General features: G+C 34.2%; 4 protein-coding genes across 5 annotated transcripts; 1 reads left to right on the forward strand and 3 right to left on the reverse strand.

Annotated features, from left to right (window-relative positions):
- Positions 1–484: 484 nt before the first annotated feature.
- On the forward strand, positions 485–1,413 carry LOC124492180 (partner of xrn-2 protein 1). 2 transcript variants are annotated; one of them, XM_075735178.1, is made up of 3 exons: positions 485–593; positions 662–898; positions 956–1,413. In XM_075735178.1, the coding sequence occupies exons 2-3, from the start codon at positions 711–713 to the stop codon at positions 1,032–1,034; spliced, it is 267 nt and encodes an 88-aa protein (XP_075591293.1). In that variant the 5' UTR covers positions 485–593; positions 662–710; the 3' UTR covers positions 1,035–1,413. The 2 variants fall into 2 exon arrangements, with proteins under 2 accessions (XP_075591293.1, XP_046910959.1); XM_047055003.2 differs by having other exon boundaries at positions 498–593; positions 654–898.
- A 213-nt stretch (positions 1,414–1,626) lies between these two features.
- LOC124492181 (uncharacterized) lies at positions 1,627–3,092 on the reverse strand. The gene is made up of 3 exons (XM_047055004.2): positions 2,722–3,092; positions 2,279–2,627; positions 1,627–2,208 (listed from the first exon to the last, which is right to left on the reverse strand). The coding sequence occupies exons 1-3, from the start codon at positions 2,916–2,918 to the stop codon at positions 1,639–1,641; spliced, it is 1,116 nt and encodes a 371-aa protein (XP_046910960.2). The 5' UTR covers positions 2,919–3,092; the 3' UTR covers positions 1,627–1,638.
- Positions 3,093–3,656: 564 nt separating this feature from the next.
- Positions 3,657–5,360, reverse strand: LOC142598173 (uncharacterized). The gene is made up of 3 exons (XM_075735177.1): positions 5,227–5,360; positions 4,194–5,168; positions 3,657–4,131 (listed from the first exon to the last, which is right to left on the reverse strand). Exons 1-3 carry the CDS (start codon positions 5,312–5,314, stop codon positions 3,815–3,817), a joined length of 1,380 nt encoding a protein of 459 aa, XP_075591292.1. The 5' UTR covers positions 5,315–5,360; the 3' UTR covers positions 3,657–3,814.
- A 57-nt stretch (positions 5,361–5,417) lies between these two features.
- On the reverse strand, positions 5,418–7,783 carry LOC124492177 (sphingomyelin phosphodiesterase-like). The gene is made up of 5 exons (XM_047054999.2): positions 7,265–7,783; positions 6,601–7,184; positions 6,439–6,525; positions 6,176–6,344; positions 5,418–6,114 (listed from the first exon to the last, which is right to left on the reverse strand). The coding sequence occupies exons 1-5, from the start codon at positions 7,781–7,783 to the stop codon at positions 5,452–5,454; spliced, it is 2,022 nt and encodes a 673-aa protein (XP_046910955.2). The 3' UTR covers positions 5,418–5,451.
- Between the last annotated feature and the right edge of the window lie 286 nt (positions 7,784–8,069).

Genomic DNA, 8,069 nt, shown 5'->3' on the forward strand with positions numbered 1-8,069 from the left:
CATTCTGCCATCTATTGATGAAATATAAGAAAAACTCAATGTTGTTTTCATTGCTTAATACAAGATGGCAGTAGTGTATATTTTTGATTAATAAAAAAAAAATTAAATCCAAAAAAGATAATTTGATAAGAAATTTTTTCAATTAAAAAACGTGTTGAAAATTTTAATGTGATGATAATGGTTTTTTTAAATATTTCAAATCATCATTTATTAACATGTAATACAATAACAATTAAAATCATACTACAATATTTAAATATTATAACAAAACATTCTATAAAATGGATAAATTAATAAATAAATTAATTTTTTTTTCACCACAGACATAATAATAATTTAAAAATTTAAATTGTTGCAATAATCCAAAAAGGTTAGTCCTAACCTTTTTTACTTTTTTTTCTGTGAATTCTTTTTTGTGTATATATACACAAAAATATTCAAATATATTCAGTTTGGGTTTTCCCGTTCAAATAGGATGTACTGTATTTAATAAAAGAATTTCGAATGGATTTTTTGTTTATAAACAATATTTTTTCGAATGTTCTTATATAATTTTTAAAAATTGAATTACTCAATATTTGAATAGAAAAAAAGTAAGTATGAAATTCATTGAAATGATTTTGTGAAATATTTCCAGCAATTTCTTTAATTAGACTGATAGTATTCGAGTTAACTGAACAACAGAGAAAACAAGTTAAAAAGAGAACCAAATGTCATCGAATGATCAACAATACATTAAAGATGAACGAGAGATTGACCAATATCGTAAACATTGGGAGATTGAAGATCATTGGCAAATGCGAAAGAGTTTTATGCTAGCTCATTATGATCATATCGTCAAAGATCGGCTCTTGTGTTATGCACAACTTTATGTCAATATAAAAGTGCTACAAAACGAGTAAGTACTTTGAAAAAATATGATTGGCATCAATGATGCTAATATATAAATGTATAGGTACGACCAAGCATTAATGAATGAAATCAAAGCATTGGCATCGAAGATCCCTTTGGCTAATTTAAAATCAAGGCATTGACATTGATTCGAATAATAATAAAAATATAATAAACATAAACATGTTTACTATTATGCTAATGAATCTATGAATAGGGTTCACCTTGAACTTGATCTTAAGTCATCGAAATAAAGCATCATGAATGGCACGCAATCGTGTACATGCTTTTGAAAATATGGAAATGCCCACCTACCTAAATAGGACAATTGTCGTCATCAATAAGTTGAACATGTGGGGCCATCGGCCATCATCTTTGAGATCATCGTAATTGGAGACAATTTTTTCCTTTTCTTGTTCCAAAGCAAAAGTTCCAGGAACTATATATATGGCCCTTTTTCTCTGGATGCATGTCATGCTTGAAAAGATTGAGATTATATCGTCCACTAACATGGACGGCTCATTTAGCTCATCTAAATCGAGGTTACTTGGCTATCTCTCCTTAGATATATTCCCTGAGCCTGCAAACAATTCAACAGACATCAACAACATTGAACTTAATTCATTCAAGTCAAATCACTCATTTCGTTTACTAGATAATTTTATTGTTATCGAGAGAGGTCATGGTTTTTGTCATTGTTTCATTTATATTTAAAAAACCGAATATATTGCGTCATATTATTGCACATCATTTATTACCATGATAAGCCTCAATGGCAGTTGTATAATTAAAATTAACATCAAATGGACATCGATCATTTTCGTAAGTTATATTAGGATAGCATTCTTTGAGGTTTTGTTCGTGAAATTTTCGATTAGCGATTGCTCGTTTCAAACGAATATCAGCAGCACGTGCCATTAACCGGTTAATCATTTGAGATTTACAAGCCCGATTGAAAAGGAAACCATAGATTCGGTAGAGACATCGCTCGCGACGACTTTGTAATTGATAATCAAATGGATTCAACTCGAGAAATAGTGAGCAATGACGCATCAAGGCGTTATAGCTGAGATTTGGATTGATACGGGCCATTGCAATGTTGATTCCTTTACTCATTTCGACACCAGTCTTTTCACTTGCCGAACGAATTACCGGTAACCATTCATGAAAATAGATTTGACGGCACAATTCAAATGTTTCTTCATCACTGCCCGAACATAAGTTGTATAGGTCATCGGTACCAAGACAATATCCGATGACACGCCAAAAGTGGAACATGGCATGAAAGTCTTTTTCGCTGAAATTATGGAAGCCAAACTGATGATGGATAATATGACTTATTGTTAGATTTGAAAAAATACAGGTAGTTTTTAAAATTGAGACTTACCTGTTTAGGGAATACGGTCATCATGCCGACGAACGAGAATTGAGCATGACACATTCCATACTGTGGTATCCATAGTACAGTTTCACCATCTTCCTGTAATCCAGCCTCAGTGTTCATCCTATTGGAAACATTTTGATGCATTCCACGAACCATTCGAAGAGATCGATAAGCTTTGCTTTTCTTGTCGAATGGATCATGTTCAAACCAATTTGTCACATGTATCGTTGTTGATAAGTAACGAACGAATAGTTTGGATATGGTTTTGGAATTACCAGTCACCAATAACGGTACCAGCCCGTGTGTGAAATTCAACACCAAATTTAAACCAATCAATTGACTGATGGAAATTCTAACCACATTGATCAAGGAAGGGTAGTAGGGCAATAATGGCACTCATTGATCATTTGTTGATTCAATATAGACAATTAAGAAAGCACACTCACATCACTCGATATGTTTTGAACAATTTTTGTGCATGTTCGAATGAGGATTTTTCAAACCACGGTGGTGGAGTTTCTGGATCAACATTATACGATACACCACGGGCAGTTTTACCTTTTGTAGAAATCATACGACGACGAGCAGCTATTCTCTCAACCAATTCCGGTGATGGTGATGTATTTAAATCACAGTTCATCATGATGGTCAGGTTGCACAACACTATTCACAAGGAAATGGTATATGTCACTATATACCGAGACCAGGATTCGACAAATAAATGCTTATCAATAGGGATGTGGCCTTCCTTTTTATACATGGCCTTAGTGTGACATACAAATTGGCTCAACATGATTTCAAAACGCACAATCTCTGCAATATCTTCGAATGTCGAAACATAAATATATACATCGACACAACCATAGACATTATAATGGAGAGGATTTTTTTTTTGTTTTTGAACAAAAAATTTATTTAGCTTCCCTCTCCGAATACTACGTGTGTGATCGAAAGAGATAAATATGCTTTGCTTCTCTGTGTGTTTTTGTGTGCGTGTGTTCTAAATGCTGCCATATTAGGATCGTTACATTGAAAGACATATATTTGAAGATTGGAATTTGTATGTCCCACAACAACATATGACATTCAAACAATCCTGAAAAAAATGTATTATATGTTGTCATTTAGGCATTATTTGGGAGAATTATAATCGCTTCCCTGTCGAGAAACCATGTGCTCTGGTGTATGTATTGGCTGCTTTTTGATACTGGTCGCAATTAAATATCGATCCTGTTACTATAAGTTAACTTCGATGACAATTGTGTATAAATACATGCAATGAACCGTGCAAATTAGTGCAATGAACTGATGTGTTTGTGTGTGTGTGTGTGTGCACTTTGCTCTGAGATTGCATATGAAGCATCAATTTGTCTGTCAGTGACATAATTAGTTTTATATCATCAATTCAATAAATAACAATTATCACAATATTTCTATTTACATGAGGATAAATCAATCAATATAATTGTTATTTTTCCAATATCCAGCGTGACATATGTTCCCAGATTTATTATGATGATCGAAAATTTTATATAATTATTAGCGATCCTCGCAACAACGTTTCCAAAAATCGATGTTTATGTTTAACAAGGCCGACATAATGTCCGCTTGGACATTAAATATCTTGATTTGCATTTGTTTGTTATCATTTTCACTCACATCCGGACATCGTATCAAATGTTTAGCGAACACATCCATCAGAATTTGTTTTGTAATATGGCTACTATAATTTCTGACCAATAAATGTTTAACATGTATCATGAACATTGCCAAAGCATATCGATGAATGGCAGCAATTCCATTACTAATCGATTCTTCAACATATCTGACTTTCTCTTCATTTGACCATTGATTACCTGAAATCGAGAGTGATCATCAATCAATATATGATTGCTACTACACTTATTTTATAACATACCGGAAAGTTTGGCAAAATCATTCCATTGATGACTTGGTATGAGCGAATCATCAAGACGTTTCAACATATTAATGACCATGGCACAGATAGTGTTTATGTTAAGTTTACTTATGGCAATGGCTGAATTGCTTGGACCAAGATATTTGTCCAACAATTTACATGCTTCTTGATCATTATTATTAGTTGTATATAGATATCGATGTTCTATGCCTCGTTGCTCAATTTGACAAAAACATTTTTTCAACAAAACAATTGCATTTGAATTTAATGCAAATTTTTTTTTCAATATCGGTTTACAAGCAAGTATTGACCATTCAACTTTTATCTTTTGATGACAATTTTGATCAAGTATAAAATCACATTTAGTACATTTTTGATAAGTTTTGAGAGGTAATATGGTATTATTACATAGGTAACATTTTGAGAATTGTAACTTATTCTGGAACAATTCGAAATGATGGAGTTTTGTCATAACATTCTGGCCAATATTGGTAGCTGATTCAGAAGAGTTGGGTTTATGACAATCATCAGAAACGAATGCTACAGGTGAAACAGACAAAGATGGTTCAAAATCCTTTCGATTGACCTTCAAACTTGACGTAGTTGGGATTGAATCAGACAACAATTGATCATCGAATTCGGATTGTCTTGATTGTTCATTCGTTATCATATTGTCGTCATTTTCTACTTGAACGGTAGCCAATTCATCAGTTGAATTGTCTGATTGGCCGCCACCATCCCTTAGAGCGATATCGATTTCTGAGGCTAAATTTGATATCTTGGTACGAATTCCTATCAAACTATCTCGGTAACCATTTGTTTCTGGCTGAAAATTATTCAATTCATTACGAAGTTCGATAATCGATTTTAGCAAAACTGATTGTTTACCATCGGAATTACCGAAAGATACTGGATAATCGCCTGACAAAAGAGTTTCATATGAATCAAGTAATGAATTGGTTGCTGACAGTAAATCTATGAAAACACATTTATCGTGATGGTATCAAAATAATTAAGAATAGTTAATTCACACCTTTACGATTGGAAAGAATATGTCCGAAAACAATGTCCAAATCTTCCAACAGTTTATTGGTGTATTGACGTTTGATATCTCGATTCATAGCCTTTTTGTAAACAACTTTTCAACAATAAAAACGGTCATTTATTAGACTTTTAAGGCTGCCTTTATATAATATTTTAGAATGAGAGAATATTTACAACAATTAAAGGGGTCTTAATAATTAGAGATCTAATTTGATTATAAAAGAAAATGTTGGCACAATGTTGTGTTGTAGGAGTGAGCAGTGAGTAGGCGACAGAGCATTTCGTATTTACAATTTTCATCATCACATTTGTTCTCATCGCCGATATTATCGCTTAGATTGTAGAAATAATGATGGAAATATTTGAATAATCGGTTCGATTCTTGCATTCTACGAGCCGATCTTTCTTTGCGGCTGATCGGTGTTCGCATTCGCATGACCAATCGATGCCATTCCGTTGGTGACAATGTTTTCATTTCGTAAGCTTGGCGGGCTCGATATGATAACCGATATTGTGGGGGCATTCGATCTCGAGCTAGATTTGCTTCGGTTAAATTGAGGAAATATGTCTCATGGTCAATAATGTCGAATGTTTGTTGGTCGATAACATAGATTCGATAGCCAGGATTGACATTTCCAAATGTAGTCACGCTAGGTCCAATGTAGGCCACGTTAGTTGGCATGTAAGTTGTTTCATGATCCGAATCCAACTCTGGGCGTACTTCTCGGTAAAATATTTCAAATTCATCATTATGGGTATGGCCAAAAAATTGTCCTTTGATGATTGATGCAAATCGATTGATGATCTGGTTGTAATTCATACTCCATATTTGAGCACAATCATTTGAACCGGGTGGTACATGTCCAATGATCTGCACCTGCGGTAACAAAAAAAAAGACTATAAGCTATCGGTGCAAATATCAATCCGGTAAACAAACCATTTCGCCCAATCTTTCCGATTCAGTTAGTTGCTGTATGAGCCATTCTAATTGTTGACCAGGATCGGTTGCATTCAATAGAACCCACCAATTCTGTGTGTTGCAAAAATTTGTATTCAACGAAATGATTTTCAATCCTTTCTTAGCTCGAGTAGCAAAATAAGCTCCCCTGAAATGAGAAATATAATTCATTGAGAAAATTCTAACACAGTACACTGAGATCATCATACCTTTCAACTGTTGAACGTGTGTCTGATGGCAACCAACGCAACCATATCGATGATAATCGATCATAAAGCCATTGTTTGGAATATTTTTGCTTGATCGCCGGGTGTGAATACAGAGGAAAACTGTTTAACAGAGAAAAATAAATTTTTTTTTGGTCATTGTCGATTGGCTTACAACAAATTAATAAGAATACCGACCTGTTCATGGGTAAGCTTTCATGATTACCGACTACCGGATATATAGGAACATGACTGAAATATTTGTCAAACAAATGACCAGCTATGTCGATATATTCAAGTTGACTTTGTTTTGTTTGATTCCATATATCATGAGGTGGAATATCACCAGTCCATAGAATGTATTCAATGTCCGGATGATTTTGTCGAATCCATTGAAATGTTTGGTCAACTAGTCGTAACGGTACATCACAATCTCTATAATCACCCCAATAACCGGCACGATGTGATGTTTTTACCTTAGTTGTTGACGATGTAGACGGGGGAGAATCAGCCCGACAGCAAAGAGGTTCGTTGCATACTGCATTAGAATTTTCCCGATATTCAAGATCTATATGAAGATCTGATATCTGCAACACTTTGAAAGATTGTTGTGCTCGAAATGGCCAACGAAACAATGGTTTGGTGAACAAGGGTCGATCAGGCAGGCGGACATTCCATTTGTAAAGCGGATGAGCAACCGAATTGCATGTTTCTCCCAACAAAAAACCACACACCTCATTAGAGCTGATATTCACTTGTGACATGACGACGACGAATTCCTCCTTCAAGAAATGAGATATTCATTGGTTTAGAATGGTGACAAAATACCATGAGTCACAATACCAACAATGAAGTTGTCCACGTATCCATCACAGACACGATCCGTTTGTAGGGCCAGCGTTTTGCATAAGTATTTGGTCACATAGGCCACATCTTCGAAACCTCTTCCATAATCGATTAAATATTTGATTCCGGTCATCGTTATCTTACAAGCCAAACACGTTCCAGATGATGATCGTCCTTGTTGTACATTTTTGACCATCTGCTTCAGGTTCAATAAACGAAACGCTTTCTTGAGCAATCCTATAACCATTGTACTGGTGCTCGAACCTTTATCAGCATTTGGTGAAGATGACGGTGATAGAGATGGTTCATTAGGGTTCAAGTGGTTATCAATCCAATTTTCAGTTTCATATCGATCGTCCATTTTAACTGAGGGCTCCATCTTGTCCAGTGTGATGACAGTCTTTACGATGCCATTGTCTTTGAAACTTTTGATCGAATTTTCATCAATACGACAATTCACTTGGTTAGATTTATTTGATAACAATATGGAGCAAATATGAATAATGATCAGAATTGCAATGTTAAATCGATTCATTGTATGTGAATAAGTTGAAAAAGATGGATTTTTCTCAATTGAGTAAGAATCGATAAAGGGCGATCTTCAATAAAAACAAAGTCTACAATGCCAATGATAGCATGGCATAATGGCATTGATTGATGAATGAGATCATGTAATTAAATATCGAATGATTTGTTCAAGTTTAAATATTAATTCATAAATCGATCCAGATCTAATCGTTATTTATATTATTTTGACCTTTATAATGAATCATGACCAATCAATTAATGACAGCAACAAGATATTGTATAAAGTATTGTAA

This window comes from Dermatophagoides farinae, chromosome 1 (assembly GCF_024713945.1).
Source record: "Dermatophagoides farinae isolate YC_2012a chromosome 1, ASM2471394v1, whole genome shotgun sequence".
NCBI lineage: Eukaryota > Metazoa > Arthropoda > Arachnida > Sarcoptiformes > Pyroglyphidae > Dermatophagoides > Dermatophagoides farinae.

Excerpts from the sequence above, each read along its gene's own strand:
- LOC124492180 (XM_075735178.1), top strand. The coding sequence starts at position 711 with ATGTCATCGAATGATCAACAATACATTAAAGATGAACGAGAGATTGAC. Across the intron at positions 899-955 it reads ATAAAAGTGCTACAAAACGA|GTACGACCAAGCATTAATGA; the intron begins GTAAGTACTTTG and ends ATAAATGTATAG.
- LOC124492181 (XM_047055004.2), bottom strand. The coding sequence starts at position 2,918 with ATGATGAACTGTGATTTAAATACATCACCATCACCGGAATTGGTTGAG. Across the intron at positions 2,628-2,721 it reads TTCAAAACATATCGAGTGAT|AATTTCCATCAGTCAATTGA; the intron begins GTGAGTGTGCTT and ends CAATGTGGTTAG. Across the intron at positions 2,209-2,278 it reads TGACCGTATTCCCTAAACAG|TTTGGCTTCCATAATTTCAG; the intron begins GTAAGTCTCAAT and ends ATCCATCATCAG.
- LOC142598173 (XM_075735177.1), bottom strand. The coding sequence starts at position 5,314 with ATGAATCGAGATATCAAACGTCAATACACCAATAAACTGTTGGAAGAT. Across the intron at positions 5,169-5,226 it reads TATTCTTTCCAATCGTAAAG|ATTTACTGTCAGCAACCAAT; the intron begins GTGTGAATTAAC and ends GTGTTTTCATAG. Across the intron at positions 4,132-4,193 it reads TGATTTTGCCAAACTTTCCG|GTAATCAATGGTCAAATGAA; the intron begins GTATGTTATAAA and ends TCTCGATTTCAG.
- LOC124492177 (XM_047054999.2), bottom strand. The coding sequence starts at position 7,783 with ATGAATCGATTTAACATTGCAATTCTGATCATTATTCATATTTGCTCC. Across the intron at positions 7,185-7,264 it reads ATCGTGTCTGTGATGGATAC|GAGGAATTCGTCGTCGTCAT; the intron begins GTGGACAACTTC and ends CATTTCTTGAAG. Across the intron at positions 6,345-6,438 it reads TCATCGATATGGTTGCGTTG|GGGAGCTTATTTTGCTACTC; the intron begins GTTGCCATCAGA and ends TTCTCATTTCAG.